The sequence below is a fragment of the Pimephales promelas genome, chromosome 19 (genome assembly GCF_988280905.1).
Source record: "Pimephales promelas chromosome 19, fPimPro1.hap1.1, whole genome shotgun sequence".
NCBI lineage: Eukaryota > Metazoa > Chordata > Actinopteri > Cypriniformes > Leuciscidae > Pimephales > Pimephales promelas.
The window spans coordinates 26,813,573-26,834,318 of NC_142787.1; the positions used below are offsets into that span (position 1 = coordinate 26,813,573).

The window sequence follows — 20,746 nt, forward strand, 5'->3', positions numbered from 1 at the left end:
TATATTAGGGGGGTGTAACGGTACATGTATTCGTATTGAACCGTTTCGGTTCGAGGCTTCCGGTTCGGTACGCATACAAACCGAACGATTGCTTGGACCATTTTTCTTGCCGGCAAAATTCGTGCTGACGCGGCCAACACAACGTTACGCAACATCCAAATGGCAAGCGTAATGAAAGCAGAGCGCGCTACTCGTTATGTGCTTCACGGATCTTTTATCAGTTCGGACCAGCAACATCTGTGCAGCGCGAGCCGATCTCCATCAAGCAACACTGTTACCACACCGCGCTAAGAGATCCGGTAAAGAAAACATTTGAATTCGCCACTGAGGTAATAACATCGCTGCGAGATCTATTGAGAAGCATTCACATTTCTCCATTATTAACCGTAGATCTCTATTAGATCAAACAGTGCTGTCATGGAAACCAGAAGAAACATTGTGCCGTGAATGAACTAGTACTTTACGTCCACAGACCAGCAACATTCACCATGGATTTAATATAGTAACACTAACTGGAACCAGTTTGGCTGGAATGGTGAAATGCTTTCAAGTACTTCACACATCTTTTTCCAGCACTTCAAAATTCAAATATTATATAAATAAATAAATATATATTTAAATGTTATTTTTAATGTGATGACCAAAACATTTGTTCATCCTTCAAAGATGACCCCTATTTATAAACCTGAAAGTTTCAAGATCTAGGAAAACTCACACTTATTTAAAAATATTTTTTCTTTAAACAAATAGGAAATTTCTCTGGCATTTCTTTCTTTTTGCTGTATCGAAAACGTACCGAACCGTGACTTTAAAACTGAGGTACGTACCGAACCGTGATTTTTGTGTACCGTTACACCCCTAATATATATATATATATATATATATATATATATAAACAACATATTAAACAATTATATAAAAAATGAATAGCACTACTAATACAGTTATTTAGTTTAGTACAACTAATTTAGATTTTTTTAAATATTTTGTATGAATAAATAAAGTAAAACAGCATACAGAGTTTGATGCTGACAACCAATAACTTCATCTGACTACAAACATGTAATATTAACATTCATTTATACACAAAAACTTGGTGATGTTTGTATCACAGCAGTGACGATTGTAGACTGGAAATCAATGCTCAAGATGAGGCTTTCCTATATTTGAGTGTGTGTGTGTAAAGGAGAGGACAGATGCTGTGGTTTTGTCCTCTGAACCTGTCATCTCTGTGGAAAGCTAAAGAGATTCTGTGACTGGCACAAGGTTTCCAGAAGTGTCGAAGGGTAAATGGGATTTCTGATCACGGCAGACTAAAAGTGGTGAACCGAGAGACAACAGAACTGCCTCAAACAAAGCTTGAGCAATCATTGCGCTTCCTGCTTCAAACAGCTGTGTATTATTGCACACCAAGACTGTGTGCTACAAGACAAACCAATGAACACACGATCAATACTTCATAATTGTTGTTTGAGATGCGTATTAAGCATCAAAATGAACATTTACCAAGTTGGAGTCTGAAAAAAATGGAATCTTCGGGTCTTATACTGTCCACCTATAACCGCCTCATCAGGAAAAACTAGGCTAAACATATTAAAGGGTTAGTTCAGTACATATTGTAGCTTTAATAAACATATGCTGCTACCACCTTTGTGTACTAAATATTTGAAGCTTATTTAAAAAAATGCCAACAACATGCTAACATTGAAATAAATGATGACTCCATTCTCCAGAGCAAAGTGTTATTTGTGTAGTATATATACAGTAGTTGCTGCCTATAGAGCATTCCAAATTAGTCACTTATGAGATCGTCATTGGTCCATGACAATTAGGATGCTCCCTTAGAAGGCAGTTCACCATGTGTAGAAAGTAAACCAAATATATTGACAGCTTTGGTGTTATTAGGCAGAGCTACATGTTAGTCACTCTAGCCAGCCAGATAAGGTGGAAGCAGTTCTCAAACAAATGTCATCTCCACCGCAGGAGCAAACATCAGTAGACTGACTCAGATGTGCTGGAGAGATGAGAGCAGAGATGAATCGGGGAGATTCCACACCTCATATCATCCACACAGGCTTGTGTCATTAGCAGGGACACAACCGCCTGTGTTCCGGTTGCATAAAGCCATTGTAGGCTGACTTGCTGAGGCTTTGAAAAAGGTTCTACAAAGTAAGTGGCGTAGCTTGTTTGCAGTAAAGCCTGTTGTGATTAGAACATAACCATCTGATCGCGATGATGTGATCTAATCGTGAATGAGATAACCGCGTATGTGTATTTCAGTCACAGGCTTAAAGGGATACTCACTTTTTTTTTTTTTTTTGGAAATAGACTGATTTTACCACTCCCCCCAGAGTTAAACAGTTGAGTTTTACCGTTTTCAAATCCATTCAGCCATTTTTTTGATATTTAGAAGAATATCAGTAATCAGACAGTTTCTGGTCTCATTGACTTCCATAGTAGGAAAAAATATATATTACACTCTAAAAAATGCTGGGTTGTTTTAACCCAATTTTGGGTCAAATATGGACAAACCTGAAATGTTGGGTTAAAAATGTAATGTAAAAATTTAACCCAACGACTGGGTTAGTCCATATTTGACCCAAAGTTGGGTTAAAACAACCCAGCATTTTTTAGAGTGTATGGTAGTCAATGAGACCAGAAACTGTCTGGTTACTGATATTCTTCTAAATATCAAAAAATCGGCTGAATACATTCGAAAACGTTAAAACCCAACTGTTTAACTCTGGGGGGGTGATAAAATGAGCCTATTTCCAAAAAAAAAGTGGAGTATCCCTTTAAAGGGATAGTTCACTAAAAAATAAAAAAATTAATTATTATTAATTACTCACCCTGATATCATTCCAAACACGCAAGACTTTCATTCATCTTTGGAACACAAATGAAGATCTTTTTGATGAAATCTTCTGAGACCTTTCTGTGTTCGTTTAGTTTTCCTCGGTACAGTCTACCCAACTACCACTTTGACGCTTCAAAACGTTAATAAAGAGATCGTAAACTAATCCATATGAATTGAACGGTTTAAACAATTTGACTGCAATTTGAAAGAGATATGATTGCTTTATATGATAAATAGATTGAATTTAGGCTTTTATTTTCATGTAAACAATCACAAACGCACATATCAATTATAATGTATCTTTACCATGATATCACAGCAGTAACTCAGCAAACCAATCACAACAGACTGAGCTGTCTGGCCAATCAGAGCAGAGTAGCTTGTGGAAAGGAGAGATTTAGAGAGATTGATTCATCTGACGAGTCGTTTGAGAATCATTGAAAAAGCGGTGATGTGTAAATGTATATTATGACGTAATGTAACGTTTTTTTGACCTTTGATGCATGTAAACTTGTTGTAGGAGACTCTGAAACTTTAATGTTAGAATCACAAGGAAGGCAATGCAAACCGAACCCGAAAATAAATAATAATTTAAAAATATAATAATAATAATCAGTGCTCATATAGCTAAAACTGAGTTGTACAGACATTTAAATTGCACATAAGGCAGATTTTAGATAAACTTGAAATATAAAAATTGAAATGACATAAAACAACAACTTGTTTTCATGACAGTTGTATTCAAACATACACTAACATAAATAAAGTGATCCGTCATGCCATATTAAAAACAACGTTTACCATTTAATTTCTTAAAATCGAAAGTTGGGAATTTGCTTCATATTAAAAGTAACGAAGCTTCTTGCAATTATTGGATCATGGAACATCACAAATGTTTAGTGAAGTTTTGTTCATTTATTAACAGAATGACAAGCTATTTTAACTGCGAGACATTAATGAAGAACAATAGATAAACAACAGGGAAAAGATCCTATACTCTTAAATTTATTTGAACAAATCAAACATTTAAAGAATACCTTTTTCAATAAAAATAAAACAGACGATCAACAAAAACTGATAGCAACAGATAAATGTAACTGTACTAAAACTAATAAATTCAGAATACATAAAAATGTCAAGCTTAAATGTCATCAAATGTCACATGCAAAAAAATAGGCTGCTTTTTAAAAAGATTTGTTTTAAGAAACCTTATCATTAATGATTAGCATTGACAATAGTAATTTCTCAATTTTAGTGTTCACAAAGCTGACATGTTTAACTGTTGTAGCTTATCCACATTGCGTGAAAAAAAAAAAATACACGCCGAGCAAAGTTTCATGGCAAACCATGCCATTGAAGAAGCGCTAATTAAACACTTGTCTCAGTCACTGATTTCGGCCGAATCTGAAATCCGTTTCAGCAGAAAAATTTAGATAGCTGAAATTTCAGTGAATGCCTATAGCCACCAAAAACAACACAAACCCTGCAAAAAGTAATGAGAAACAAACCCTTCAGTAATGAGAAATGAAAGAGGAAATAAGCATTTATCTATTGCTCCTGATTGAGGTGGGTGTGTTGAGTGTAGGGCTGGGCGATATGGCCAAAAAAAATTATCACGATAATTTTTTTGATATCAGTCGATATCGATAATTATCACGATATATGTCAAATATTTATTTTTTCAAGTTTAAAGGCATATTTTTGCAACTAAGTGAAAGTTGTAGGCTATAAACCAGTGTTAATTGTGTTTTTAAACTACTCTTTAAATTTATGTTCATTAACAAAAACAGTAACATCTGTTTTTTTTTCTTATGTAACAACCACATTTTTATTTGGTAAAAAGTAATATTCTGACTGTTTGAGTTGTATTCAAATTAACCATTGGTCATCCAGTATCATGCATTTAGATCATGATAACCACAGATAAAACCAGGTATAGCCTATAACTTAGCTCCTCACTATCATGGCATAACTTGATGGTTTCTGTATTTTTTGTTTGAAAAACAATAGCCTAACAGTTAAATACATTATTAAATACTGTACTTATATTCCATTAGTCATAATACATTGTCTACATTAATAATATTATACAATTCAATATGTATATCCCACATTTCATGGTGCAGTTAATATTACCAGGCTAACCTTACAGTAAATCCATGGTAGGCTAAATGGATTCAGTATCAATTCAGATTCTGACTGGATCGTTGCACGTTGCAGTGTTTCTCCTTTTTGTCAGCGTTGTTTCATCTGCCTTTAAACTGGTTTAAACTTCACATTTGTGTTCTTCGCTGAACTCAAGTGCTTCTCACTGGATCTCGTGAGCAAAACGATCAGAGGCGCGTCTCCGTGAGCTCGCGCTCCGCTCAATGCACTGCCATTTGGACTTTGACCCGAGCGGATAAATGCTCCGTGTGGCGCGCGCGGTTTAAATGAGTTTCGTTCCGCTTTTGACGCATAAACATTATCGAACATTTATCGACCTCTTGATATCGTTTTATCGAGGAAAATTATATCGCGATAATTATCGTTATCGTTTTATCGCCCAGCCCTAGTTGAGTGTACTCTCTGCCCACACTAACAGTAATCAATAGGCAACATAACGAACACAATGAAACCGTCTGAAGTGAATCATGATTCCCCTGCAGTCTCGAGATAGGCATCCACTTATTCATTAAATGGATAAAGAAACAAATTTCACAACATTATGAAAACATAGTTCTCCTCCCATCCCCCTCATGCTGTGATCATTTTAAGCACGTGGTGGTGCACATGGAGTCCACACAGATTTTAGCAGCAATTTTAGAGTGTGACGTAATGTCTATACAGCCATGGGCAATTATAAATGATAAATTACAGATTAACCTCCTTATATGTCAATGGGTTATCACAACATACATTCAAAAAGGAACCAAAAAGTGATGCACCAAGAGTACAAAAAAAATGTTAAAAAACAAACATACACATAATATATATATATATATAGACAAATGTTACTCTTTGTTGATTTAAAAAAAAAAAGATCGGACAATGGTTATATTGGTATATTGACATCTAAATTACAGACATATGGAATTAGAGGTGTAGTATTAAACTGGATTCAAATAGACGACCATATGTAGAGTATATAGTCCATGAATCTAAGTTGGCAATAATACAGTGTGGAGTCCCTCAAGGCTCTGTGCTGGGGCCTAAATGATTTTTTAAATTATATTTTTATATATTAATGATCTGTGTGATGAATCAAGATTTGAAGTTTTGTTTTGTTTTGTTTTTTTATTAATAAAAACTAGTGAACAAGAATTGGTCCCACTTCAGAAATGGTTTAATAAAAATAAATTGTGTTGTTGTTGTTAACAAAATGTATGTTTTTTACAAATCAAAAATGTCCTGAAAATGTTAATGAAATGACTTTTAATGGAATAACTATTGAGAGAGTGTCAGAATTTTGGTTTTTAGGAGTACTGATTGATGAATCTGTAGTCAGGGACTACAGATGAAATTTAGCTTGTAGCTAATTCTGGTATGGCTGCATGCCATACACTGTCCCTGTTAAATAAATATAATAAATAAATAAATGAAAAATGTAAATGGAAGTCACACATAGCTTATGTAAGAAATGCAATTTGTAAAAAGATTGCCTTTATAAGTAAAGTTTATGTTAAATTATAGGGCAAAGAGAATCTTATATTTTCCCTTTATTTTGCCAATAGGGTTTATGAGATTTTTTTTTTCTTCATCCTACTCCTGTTCTTCTTGTTATGGAATGTACTTTTGTTGTGTTTGTTGGATTTGCTGTGGCATTTCATGTTGCATTGCCATGAAAAGAGAATACAAAAATAAATGAAATGGTTAAAAACTCTATTTTTCCAGTAGGACTTAAACCATGAATCAAATGGTTGCACAATAGATAAACAATGGGGAAACGATCCAATATATAGCCTACACTGTAAAAAATATTTTCATGATTTTTAATAACATTTTTTTCTTTTGTCAAATCAACTTAGATAATTTATGTAGTTCAGATTACATACTATTTTGAGTTTCTAGTGATTAAATTAATCTCTTTCATTGTATTAACTCAATTTTTCCATTTCAATGAACTTAAAATTTTAAGGCAACCAGGTTACTTATTTTTTTAAGTTAAACCAACAAATTTTTGTTTAGAGTGTATACTGTATACGGCTTTTTACTTAAAAAAAAAACAAAAACAAAAAAACAGATGATTAACAAGACCCTGAAATCTACAGATAAATGCAACTGTACTGAAAAAATAATAATACATTTAAATAAATGTCATGCTTAAATGTCATGAAATGTCACATGCAAAAAACGGAAAATCTTGGTCCAAAAAAAAAAAAAAAAAAAAAAAAAAAAACAGGCTGCTTTTTCTCTATGCAACATATAATTTATAGTTTTGTTGATATTGGAGTGAAATGCGGCCTGGATATTTCCTGACAGTTTCAGTGCAATTGGCCCTCTTATCTCATTGAATAAATGCGCTCTTGGCCGATCTGACACTCTGATTGCCACCATGCATGCAGCCAATCAGGTGACCTTTTCAAAGATCAGAGCGCTTGGTTACGGCTGCATTGATTAATGTCCTCTTCAAGAGGTGATCTCTCAGAGAACCCTAAACAATGTCAACCAATAACAGTGTCACTACCACCATCTGCTGCTCTAGAGAATAAAAAAAAAGCTTCATCAGCAATCAGATGGTTAATATTATAAAAATTGAGGCAAAAAAAACAAGTAGTCCTCCAAGGTCATGTGAAAGAGAGAATTTTTTTTCTTCCTCTTGGATCCCTTGGATGGAGAAACGGAGCGGCTCATCCGAAATGGGTATGCTTTGTAGATTAGGTCTTGGACTAGCTCTGAGCCCTGACCTTGCCAGCAACATTGGCTTGGATTTCTACACAGATGAGATTCAGGGAGGAAAGAGGCACGGAGATTTACTCGCATTAATTCACCTTAAAAAAATGCAGACGTTTACTCGCCACAGCCACAACAGCTGCGGGTACCAAACCTCTGTGGCGAAGGCGGAGGGATCTCGAGTTCGTTTGTTAGTTTGTGTTTAGTATGCAGCACATGACTTTACAATCAAGGAGCCTACAGACTCAGGTGAATAATTGTGTAGTGGTAAAAGGATTGTGTCTTTGTGATATTTACTACAGTGATAAGATCTTACCGACGGGGGTGGGGGGGCAGCTGCATACTTCAAATACCCACCATTTAACAATCAGATTATGGTAAATAAGCATGGATATTTGCACCGCTGTTTCTATCTGGTTGTTGACAAATGAACAAATAGGAGAAGGACAGGAGAAAAAGAGAGCAAGACAAAATGAGTCAAGATGAAAGAAATGCAGCTGCCTGGGAAACAAGCACTTATGAAAATCATGATTCCTTCTATTCCTCTTTTTCCTGTTCTGCTGAATGCCAAGGCCACGTCAAGGACATGATATGCTCATTTAAGCTCATTGCAAAGCCATTATACATTCAGGATTACGAATTAGCTTAGTTTGGGGCCTGGGTCATTAGTGAGATAGTGAATCTTTCCTCTTTCTCTCTCTCTCTCTGTGTGTTGTGGTGTGTGTCTCTCTCTCTCTTTCTCCTGTCCTCCTATTTTTGTGTGTGTGCGTGTGTGTACACGATTTTTTTTTTTTTTTTTTTAATGGGCCTGAAATTAATATTCAGGGTTCAACACAAGTTAAACTCAATCTAGAGCATTTATGGCATAATGTTGATTACCACAAAAAATACTAGTCAAACGATTCCTTTAAAAAAAAAAAAAAAAAAAAAAAAACGAAAATTGAGGTTATGATGAGGCATTTACAATGAAAGTTTTTCAGGATTTAAAGCAGAAAATGTGAAGCTTATAATTTTCTAAAAGCACCTATGAATTGTAATTTAAAATAATTTTTATCCACCTTATTCCTGACGACCTTACTGCGTTTTGAATTACAGTATGGTGGCACTTCCGGTTTGGGGAACTTCCATTCAAAAAGACTGAAACGAATCATTTCAAATCATAAGGTTGCCCTACAAATAAAGATGATCCGTCAGTTTGACTGGATGAGCTGTCAATTTTCCTTTATGATTTATTTTCAGACATCATGAGAATAACGTTATTTGGTATTTTAATGTGACATGTTATAACAAGAATATCTATGGCAAGAGCTGCTTTCTTTTCCTCATAATGATTTTTATTTTTTCCTTTGCAATCCGCTGTAAAAGTATGAAAAAGGACAACAAATGAAGAGTTCAGATGCAAAAGCCTCTAAATGCCATTTGAAATTTTCTTCTTTATTGATGATTTTTATCACACTTATATATTTAAGTTCAGTGATTTCACTTAAATAACAATTGATAGGTAATTATCATTGCCATTTAAGTGAAATTACTGAACTTAAATATATAAGTGTGATAAAAATCATCAATAAAGAAGAAAATTTCAAATGGCATTTAGAGGCTTTTGCATCTGAACTCTTCAAATACAGCATATTTGTGGTTTGTTCTCCCGAATTTAGTTTACGATATTCTATTAATAATTCACTGGAATGCACAAAGAATCTCTCGTCATTCTCCTCAAATCCTCACGTCTCTTTCCAGGTTTGTATTCACGGGTAAATCACTTGACGAAAATCACTTGATATAGTGTCAAGTAATGCTAAAGTTAATGAACATGTTTGATTAAGGCTTGTTATACAACAGATATATATTTGCCTACTATATTTAACCGCTTATGGGGCTATTTTTGGTCTGTTTGATTCTTTTACACTTTTAAATTTCATTTTAATGTTTGATGGTTGAAGGGTGAGTCGATTAATATTATCGCATTGTGATACTTTTTTTAGCATACTGCGTTCATAGAGCGAGCCTTTCACCAGAGACTGTCTAATATGTCTAATAGACGGGCTTTGCTTTCACTGATTGTTTACAGCTTAACGGAAGTTACACCCATAATTCGCGCAAAGCATCATGGGGTGTAGGAATAAGGCGGATAGTAATTTTTCAAGGCTTGTCATTGCAAAAAAAACATATATTTTCGCATAGAAAAGCTTAAATTATATTTTCACACATATACCACGTTAAGTGCAAGTATTTTAATGTTAAGAAATTGGCCCCATTCACTTCCATTGTAAGTGCCTCAATGTAACCTTGATTTTTAATTTTGTGACAAGTGGAAATTTATGAAGAAAAACAACACTATGCCACAAACGCTGTCGACTGAGCTTTTACCGAACCTATAATATTCCCTGAAATATTGCTGAGATATACAACTGAAAACCTGCAATAGGCAGGTAAGGCTTATAGTTTCAAATGAAGATATTACTCTTGAACATAAAAATGGATGTTAAAATGGAGTCAGCTGTTCTGCTTTGCCACTGAACTCAACATGATATATTACCATTCCCACCACCGGTGCCGAATCTGACTGCATTGGACACGCACTCATATTACACTGCTGACCTTTTTCAATTGTGGAAATCCACTCCAAAAATATTAAACAGGTTCATATCCGTACGTAAAGCAACATCAAAGTGTGTCGCTATCCAAACACGGGTCTCTCTCTGGGGGGTTCATGGGTAAATCATTCCCATTCACAGGCTTTGGGTCCAACCTGCACAGCCTCTTCAGTGGACCAGAGAGGTGATTAATCACTAGCCCCTTAATCATGCCCAAAGGTCCCACTTTAATTAAAAACAAAGTTCTCTTTTCATTATTCCACTCCAACTGAAAGACGATAAGACCCCCTCTTCTCCCGTTACATGTTACTGCCGGGGCCCCAACCTCTGTCTCTCTCTCTCTTATACAGAGACTGAAAGACTGCAAGTGATGAAGAAACATAACAAAGCCACCTATTTCAGCCAGCGAGGAAACAGGTAACCAAGCGATTCCACACACAAAAATGCATCCTCTATCACTGTAAAAACATATGATCTATACCTTCATTTAAGTTAAACAAGATTCAACTAGACAAGATTTATATAAAAAAGACTTGAAATTACTTTGAGTCGATACATCAATCCTTTTTCCAAAACATGTTTTTATCTTACATTTACTCACTATTTTAAGCTAAAAGTGTTTAAATTTTAGATGGTGGATGGTTTTGACAGGAAATTTGACCCATAATTGGGTTCAGTTAAAGCAAAGTAAAACTGAGATTATGCTTTTTGGACCTGCCAGAGGATGCTTCGATATTGCACCATATTTTGGCACATGGTCAGACTACTGCCATGACCAAGTAAAAATTGACCCAGAGCTGAAATTTGATAAGCAGATTAATGTTGTGGTTAAGAGTTGCTTTCACAAGATTAGGACTATTGAACATTTAAAGCCTATTCTGTTGAGAAAAGATTTAGAAAAGGTCATTATTACCTTTGATCTGTCTCGCCTTGCCTATTGCAATGTTTTGTATGTGGGGTCCTGTCAGACCACTATATCACGCTTGCAACGAGTTCAGAATGTGATGGCTCGGCTGCTGGTGGGTGCTAAGAAAAGTCATCACATTTCTCCTATTTTAGCTTCTCTCATGTGGCTACCAGTGGATTTCAGCATCAAATCAACTCTGCTGTATGTTTTTAAAGCATGGGATATATCCTGCTTATGTATCTGAGCTTACTGCTCTTCATCAAGTCCCTAGGTCTTTAAGATCAAATAATAAGTTATTGCTTTCTGTCCCTCGGTCTCAATTAAAGTTAAAAGGTGATCAGGCCTTTGCTGTTGTGGTTCTGAGGCTTTGGAATAGTCTGCCTTTTAAATGAAGAAAGATCACTTCTTTAAATGTATTTAAAGCTAGTGTTAAAGGGATACTCCACTTTTTTTTTTTTTTTGGAAATAGGCTCATTTCACAACTCCCTCAGTTAAACGGTTGAGTTTTACTAGTCTGCGGTTGCATTTCACAACTCCCTCAGTTAAACGGTTGAATTTTAAAAGGTCTGGCCCCCACATGTTTGCGTGAGTTTATCTGTTACCGTGGCTCTGTGAGGACCACTAGACTAGATTCTGTATATAGCTGTACTGTACCCTTTCGCTATTCAGCATTTGGGCAGACAGCCTTTTCTATCAAAGCTGCAATACAATGGAATATAATTCCAGACAATATAAAAACATCTGATTCGTTTGGGCACTTTAAAGATAATATAAAAAAACATTTAAAATTTTCGCAACAATGTATCCACTAATTTATTATTAAGTAAAATTATTTTTCAGTCACATTTACCTTTTTATTATAGGGTTGAGAAGGGGTTGTGGGTGGACATATCGTTGTATGTTGTGATTTTAGTGTGTGAGTGTGTGTGTGAGTGTGTGTGTGTGTGTGTGTGTGTGTGTGTGTGTGTGTGTGTGTGTGTGTGTGCGCGTGCGTGTGTGCGTGTCAGTGAGGTTATTAAGTACATGTTATATGCTTTTGAAGAATGTTGGATGTTTTATGTTTGATATGCCAAATATTCTTGAATAGTATTGATATTTTAATCTGTGTCGTATGTATCTGTATTTATTTGTGCCGGGGGACTGCAGATGTAAATTAGCCTAAGGCTAACTCTGGTGTAATGCATCAAATGTTTACATTTATGTTATTAATTGCACATGGTCCCTTTAAATAAAAATCAATACAATACAATACAATTACCGTTTTCGAATCCATTCAGACGATTTTCTGATATTTAGAAGAATTCAGTAACCAGACAGTTTCTGGTCTCATTGACTACCATAGTATGTATTTTTTTCCTACTATGGTAGTCAATGACACCAGAAACTGTTTGGATACTGATGTTCTTCTAAATATCTGAAAATCGACTGAATGATTTGAAAACGGTAAAACCCAACTGATTAACTCTGGGTAAGTTGTAAAATTAGCCTATTTCCAAAAAAAAAGTGGAGTACCCCTTTAAGTAAATTTTTTTTTTTTTTTTTGGCTTTAGCTTTTCAGAGGTTGGGCTTAGTATCTGTTTTGTTGTTTTTACGTGTGGTTTGTTTTTCGTGCTGCTGACTAGTACAGCACTTTGGTCTGCAGGTGCAGTTGTAAAAGTGCTTTATAAATCAAATAAAGTATGTATATACTTTAAGAAGTGGTGTGATATTCAGTACAATGTGCTGACAGACAGGTAAAATTGATTGAAAGTTGTTAAACAAAGGGTATCCCAGAAGGGGGGCAGACAATTAAATGAACTTCGATTTCGGCTCCCAACGATAACCAAAATACAATAGAATTTTTCTATTTGAATACATTTTGATGGACTGTAATTTACTCGAGTGCAATGTCAAAGCTGAATTTACTCTAGTTTTCAGTGTCACATGGTTCTTCAGAAATCATTCTGATTGGCTACCAAAGAAAGTCATTTCTGTCACTTTTGATGCACGCTTGCTGAACAAAAGTATTATTTTTTCTTTCACCTGATGTCAAACTTTTGAACTGTGTAAATTACTATTATTATTATAGTTTTTTTTAAATGACTCAAATTTACATGCAGCTGATTGGAGTGCTAAACAACAGGGTTCAATTACAAAGCTTGCGGTGACGGTGTAGAGTGGAATGTGTGTGCTTAACTGCTGTGGCTAATGGCTAATGCATCCCTCTGTCAAATCGCTGAAAATGTTATTTTATAAAGTGGTTAGTCTTTCATCTTGAGTCACCTGGCGGGGAGGATATGGTGAGTTCAGATGTGTGATACAGTTCTCTAATTAAACGGGAGCCGTGTGCAGGAATATGACTAAGCTCCTGAAATATAGCATGACAAATTTCTCTGGAATATTTGCCTGGGATGGTAAATGTGGTTATTTCAGCGTGGAAAAGCACAGATGTGAAAACCCGACATGTGTGTCAATCACCTCAAATACATTTTTTTTTCTGCATTTTTGTCTAAATGGTAACGTGTGTAAGAGCGTTCAAATTTATAAAAGCTTTCACAGCACTTCAAAGCTTCCTGGCCACTCTAGCTGTCTGTTCTGATGTAATAGACAGATAAAGCCAACCCGCACTCAGGGCATTACGATTCAATACGTGTGAGCGACCAAGCAGTCCCCGTTTCCACAAAAAACAGCTGCAGCTAAAAAGAAAAGGCAAAAGATAGTCCAAATGTTAATGTTGGGGCACTGCCTCCAATCAAAACTGCTTGTGAAACTTGCTCGTATCTTGAACAGATACATGCCGAACACCACATCTAGGCCCCTGCGACTATGAAGAGAGAATGTGCATATCAAAAAACTTTCAGCAGTCGTGTGCTCTCTCAGGGGATGAGGGATGAGTAGGTATTATGAAAATTGAGAGGAAGAAAAGGATTCTTACCTGATTCCAGATCACCTGTGAAAAAAAGTCAAAAGTACAAAGTCAGAGGCACCATTCCTGAACTTGGTTCAAATATTATAGATGCAGAAAACAGAAGCTCAGCTCAATCTCTGATCTAGTTAAATTTCTGGTCCTTAGAGAAAGTAAAATCGCTGATATCTCAAGACACGCAGTGGATCCAATCGAGACTTATTTGAACTGGCTTGCGCACTGATTTACACGAGAATATGAAAAAAGGCATCTTAAAATGAGGAGAGGAAGAAAAACTCTGAACTGTTATGGGGAGAGCACAAAGGAATATAAATGGGTTGAGTTCAAATTAAGGAAATTAAATCAAAAGCCCTATTCATCACGCCAAAAATGAAGAAAAACATATTCATTTACAGTATATTACAGTTTTGCCCAATGACAGAAAGCCTACAGTACAAGTTCTTATTTGCACAGCATATTACTCGCATTGAAAGAATTAATTTTGCTCTGTTTGCAAATTATGAATATAAAAGCACTATATTTTCACTGGCAGCCAAAGCAGTTCTAATTCTGAGGAAATTAATTAAATTCTGAGTGTTAGTAGTGCTAGGTGCAAGCGTCTCCAGGAAACCTCAGAGAGTAAAAAAAAAAAACGTGTAAAAAAAAAAGTATAACCAGTATTTTATAAATTCAGAGAAAAAGTATGCCTAAAATAATGTCTCCTTTAATACACTGTGATATCAACCAGAACGTCAAAAGAATTCAGCCAAAAGGAAACATATTAAATGACAAAAACAAAAATAGTGGCCCGTCTGATTTTGTCAATTAAAAACATAAATATTGATCCCATTACAACCTTTAATGCAAGTCGTAAATTTGGGTTTAATTGAGAAACCAAGAGAAGTGGAGACTAAAATTTAATTGCACTACTGTGTTTTCTGTCCAGCAATGGTATTGGAAGTTCAGTGTTTCCCCCATAGATATCCATAATAAAGGCTCGATGTCTTACGGCGGAGTCTCTATTGTCATCACCGGCGGCCATCTTGTCACAGGCAAGCTTTCTGGCGGGTTCTGTTGTTCCTGATGTAAGATGAGTGATCAGCATGAACACAAATACTCGTATCTCGCTGAAGTCGTGACGGTTTGGTTTCTTACAAACGTTATTAACGTGGCTATAATTCTGGATTATTATTTATTTATACACTTAATTTTCATAAGTATGCCGTGTCATAACCACATCTCTGACGTTTATAACAAACCAAATCGTTTGAAAATCGGTAGAAAATTGAGCAAGTTATGGTTATTTAAAAAGTACATGCACCTTTAAAACACAATGTTACGAGTGAGCGAGCTGCCTGTGACAAGATGGCCGCCAGGCGCGGACGTCGACCTCTATTGGCCAGCAGCACGGACGAGACATCTAGCCTTTATTATGGATATCTATGGTTTCCCTTACAATGTATTCAGCAGTGGCACAGCGCCACCCCTGGATTTTCATCGCCGCTGCAAAATCTTCACATGATCAATTGGTAATTGAATGCCGAAGTGACGACGTCACTTTGTAGGATAACTCTGAAGTTAGCGGCGCATGGGTTCCCTCGATCGAAAAGCTTTTGGAAAATCGCAAAAAATAAGATCAGTGTTCAACAAAGAGTTGTGACCCTTACACCTTTTGTCTATCAAGATAATCTTTACAAGTTAATCCAATTTTTTTACATTTTGAAGCCTATATAAAGTAAAAAAAAAACAACACAAAGTAAAAAAAACAAAAAAAACAAGCAGGTTATAATTGGTGTGTTTTATGTCATAGATTAAAACGTGAAAATATTTAGAGGCTTTGTTCACCACAGACCTTATTTCAGGCAATTTAGCAAAAACCCATTCAAAAAACCCATAGACTTTAGCGCGAGGGAACCGGCTAAAATGCTGACTCACTTCCGCGTTTTGGCCAACAAAGTGACGCCATAACTTCGGCACTCTATATCACGACATTCACTTACACCTAAAAAAACAGAGACATGGCGACCTTTTTGACAAGAAAGGAGGAAAGAGCTACATATGGAAATATTTTCAATTAGGCTAATGTCACGTTGCCATAAGGGGCGGAGGGGCCGTTCACATAGCGTGTTAATTTGCGCGTGCAAATGCTTATTTCAAATGTATTTTTTAAAAAGAAGTCTTCTGGAGGTGCATGCCGCCGGGGCGCGCGGCCTGGTAACAACTTCCGGCACAGCACCAGTGCTGGAAAAAATTCGAGGGGAAACACTGAAGTTTGTTTTAAAATGTCACAAGGTCATACTCAAAATCTATTCAAATTAAAATCTCAATATCATCATTTTTGTAAAAGCTATTTGGATATCAAATGAACAGTACAGCCACACTAACATGCATTCAGATTTCAGACAAGGGTCGACGGTGGTAAATTTCAACTGAAAAGTTGAACTGGGGACAACGTTGTCAAGTCAGGGATGATCAATTCAACACATTATTACATTTTCACGTTTCATGTTTTGTAATGCACTCGAATACAATTTTTGAATACAAATTATTTATTGGTGTGCAATACTTTTTCCTATTAAGCTTGCATGAATTATTCTGTCCTTCATAATGGCTTTTTTTTTTTTTAAATGTCAAAACGTATTAAATGGCTTTACAGACAAGGCTCAAGCTTAGTCAAAGACTAAAAAATAACGTGTCTTAACTGAAAGCAACTTGCACTGCTTATTTTTTTTTTCTTCGTCTCAAGATGCACCCTAGAAATTAGGTACAGGTACAGAAACTGAATAAAGTAATTAAGTGTAAAATAACACTAATATGGATTAACCTTTATTTAATTTGTACTGTGAAGATTATATGCAGCGTGATTAACATTAAAACAGGCAGCAGCAGGAATATTACTCTGCTGTCACTTTAAGACTAATGCAAAGACCCAACATAATGATGCATTCTTTCTACTTTTTACTTGAGCCATAACTGACTGTTTACTTGGATATTCGCAAAGACTGACATTTTGAGATAAATCTGTGTGAATTTGTCCATTTAGGGGCCGGGAGATGTGAAAGAGAATTCATTGTATTATTTGCATGCTGTCTGGGATGCGCAGCTGTATGCGCTTCAGGTGTGTACGCAAGTGCATGCATTCTCTTTCGCTTTAATGCTTAAATTGGCAAGGCTTGAAAATGCGTGCAAATGATAAACTTGTGTGACCATGCAGCACTGGCCCGATCGCGACAGTTCCTTCAACTGTCCAGAACGTCCATCATCCTGAAAGGAGCACACGCATCCAGCATGTTAAGCACTGAATGAATGACAGGGCCCCTGCTGTCATGCAAGGTAAATAAGAGGATGACATCTAGTGGGAAAAACTAGTAATAAGATTAACGTCAATCAGATATTATTGAATGTATATGAAAAAAATTATTTGTGGCTTTTGAGAATCGATAGCGAAAATTATTTTTTCGCTGACACGGATGAACACACTTCCTCAAATTCATAGTGCTAATGATGGCCATAGTTTAGACACAAGCTCAAACAGACGGTCTCAATTTCAAGTTCATTGTCGTTTGTAGACTCGTGCTTCAGACGCCTGTCACGCCTAAGGCACTCCCCATAGCACCCTCTAGGGGACGCAGCGCAAGTTCACTTTCAAAAGGGAACGCAATCTCTCCACCAATGTGTTTAGTGCTGTTTTAGTGCTTTAGGTCTTGAAGTGACAGCAGCCTAATAAAACTATTTTACTTAAATACTAGGCTAGATCCATCTGAAGCACTAAGTAATTGGTGTCTTATTTGTTCTATTGTGTTTATTTGACATATTGTTTGTAATGTTTTATCACTGATAGTTAACTGGTTTACTTTAATAATTGCTTAAGAACTTTTTACATATACAGTATATTAGGCTAGGTTTGCTGTGGTGTGGAAATAGTTCATGTGTGTGTGAAGAGTGGGGGGGGGGGGGGTGGGGGCATCAAGATTTTTTTTTAAAGAGCACCTATCATGGATTTTTGAAAATGACTGTTCATATGGTGTGGAATATAGCTCTAAGTAGGGTTGGGCATCGAGAATCGAGTATCGATTGGAACCGAGACTAACTTTTCGTTTTTCCCGGAATCGTTCAAAAGTTAAAATTTCGATTCCTAGTTTCGATATTCACAGTCCGAGCGGAACAACACCAACGAAGAAGCGTCTACCGGAAGTGTTGGCATAACCACGCGAGTCGAACATGAGTACCTTACGTCGGCGATCCAAAGTGTGGCTTCACTTTTCTAAAAATAACGAAATCTCTGCAAAATTTGTGACAAAAGGAGCATTTTTACAGAAGGAGTATTTCCTTCAGAAAGGCCGTTGGTTAGCAAGGTTAGCTAAACTTTTTTGACCCTGCCTCTTAAAAGAATCGAGAATCGTTAGGAACCGGAATCGAAACAAGGAATCGGAATCGGAATCAGAATCGTTCAAATTCAAACGATACCCAACCCTAGCTCTAAGGGAATGAAAACATCCTGCAAAGATTTATATCTGAAAGTGCACCGTATATAAAGTTATTGTCTTTCAAAAGTGAGAGTCGACTCCGAGTCTATGAAATGAATTGTTTTTGAAACGAGTCATTAGCTGTTTCGCTCCCAACAACTGCGCGCGCAGACAGGAGTGTACACAGTCAAAAACTTCAGCTGAATAGCGTCATGTCGAGAAGACGCTGTGTTCTACATTGCAAAGACAGTTTAGCCAATTGTTTTCATTGCCCAGAGACGAGCGTGTGAAGAATCAGTGGTCAGAGTTCATATTTGCAACGCCCGAACCTTGTGTTCTCATCATTTTAATGACGAATCTTTCAAAAACATAAATGAATTCAGATGTGGATTCGCAAGCCAGTTGTTCTTGAAGGAGGGCTCAGTATCCAGTGTATATGGATCAGGTTCGTCCTCCTCCGAATCACAATCTGTAAGTATTATTAATAATGTTTGCTGTTGTGTTTTCTGTAGCATGCACAATATACTGTAGTTATAGTGTTGTGTACACTCCGCGCAGCTTCTAAGTGGGGTAAAGTTAGTTTTGTTTTTGATTTTCACCAGACATTCATTGAAAAATGGCAATTACCTCCTAAACGATTAGCCAAATATGACTTTGCTCTATATAATAAGCACTGTCCCTAAAAAGCTGCCGCAATGTGAGTTTCGCCGGGAAAGCTCGCTCTTGACGGAGACGCGAGTAAGGGACCGTGTGGAAAGTGCACTTTTTCTGACACGTTCGTTCAAACACTATATACAATTTTCAACACTTGACAAGCTATAATCCTGGTTATGGGCGTTCCGTTGCAGACAGTCTTTGCCTACGGTTTACCAATAACAACTGACTGGATCATTTGACCAATCGCCGCAGATTCGCGTCACTCAAAGGAGGTGTTTGGGAAAATGAATCGTCGAACGAATGACGAACGAACTAAATATTATTATTTTTTCCAAGTATAGAAGTCAATGGCTACCGTCAAAATATCTTCTACTGTGTTAAACAGAAGAAAGGGTGAACTATCCCTTAAAGGCCTAAAAAAAGACACCTCAGGACTGTTCATCAAATGTACCTATAGCTAGAATGGTTCTCACAGAGGAGATAGAGTCAGTATTATACTGTATATGAAGGGTGCAGATTGCCAAGATCAATGCAAATATACATTAAATGGCCTTTAAGTGATATGTTACAGCTGCCTCAGTAAAGGCTTTGAGCGCTTGTTAACGCATGTAATAACAAACATGCTTTTAGTAAATGTCACATTTACCCTTCTCCATATGAGTGTCATGGGAAATGATGAATGGACTCACTTTAAGTCCAGCTGGCAACAACAGGCAAAATGCTGCCAAGACTAGACATCATAAAGAGAGCAGTCTTGTTGGTTAAACAAGTACATTTGCCACGCTAATCAGATATTATCATTGAACGGTTTGTCGGATATCTATGTCTTTATAAATACTGTATTAGTGTTAGAAAATTTGAGTGACCATATTTAAGCACAGAGGCTCTAGTATCATCCTCTAATTACAGGTATATATGGGCTCTATGCACGGCGGTATTTCCGGTGAAGGATTAAGGATGCTCGATAACTTCCGCCGATCGTAGAGTCCAATGCAATACCGAGAATTTATATTGAATTTTATTCTCCATGGTTATAATAAAGAAACGTTAGTCACAAAAACAGATAAAACAGACACACCTTGTTGTGTTTATACTTCTTTTTAAAATTATATTAAATAAACATAACTATATATAAAATTACATCTAAACGTATGTACGTTTCGTTTCAAAGACGGGAGGACAGTAAATTTTGAAGACTCTGCCATAATCCCGTTTTCCTCGGTTCTCCTCCGCTTAAATCTCCACAACCGGAAATGGACGAGCATCCTTGCGTCAAATGCGGAACTTATGCGTGCATATAGCCCATTGCCGACTGTTAACGACTGTAACCAATGCACACCCGGGTAAAAATGGTTTATTTTCCCCAAGCACGCTGCTGTTGCTAACTGCTGCTAAATGTGAAACTACTCAGTTCCTACCGGTGGTTAAAAGTGGTGTTTAGAACAATAATAACCCGGGGATAAGTGCAGTGTGAAAAGCCCTGTACTGTACCTGATTTATATCCAA

General features: G+C 36.4%; 1 protein-coding gene across 19 annotated transcripts in view; it reads right to left on the reverse strand.

Annotated features, from left to right (window-relative positions):
* nrxn2a (neurexin 2a) overlaps positions 1-20,746 on the reverse strand; it is a 368,720-nt gene that overhangs the window by 259,741 nt on the left and 88,233 nt on the right. For 13 of the 19 annotated variants that reach the window (XM_089124014.1, XM_039694092.2, XM_039694091.2 and 10 more), the window contains one exon: positions 14,148-14,162. The exons of the other annotated variants lie outside the window; for them this stretch is intronic. In XM_089124014.1, the coding sequence (XP_088980140.1) occupies positions 14,148-14,162 (15 nt within the window). The remainder of the gene's footprint in view (positions 1-14,147; positions 14,163-20,746) is intronic. 19 annotated transcript variants of the gene reach the window in all.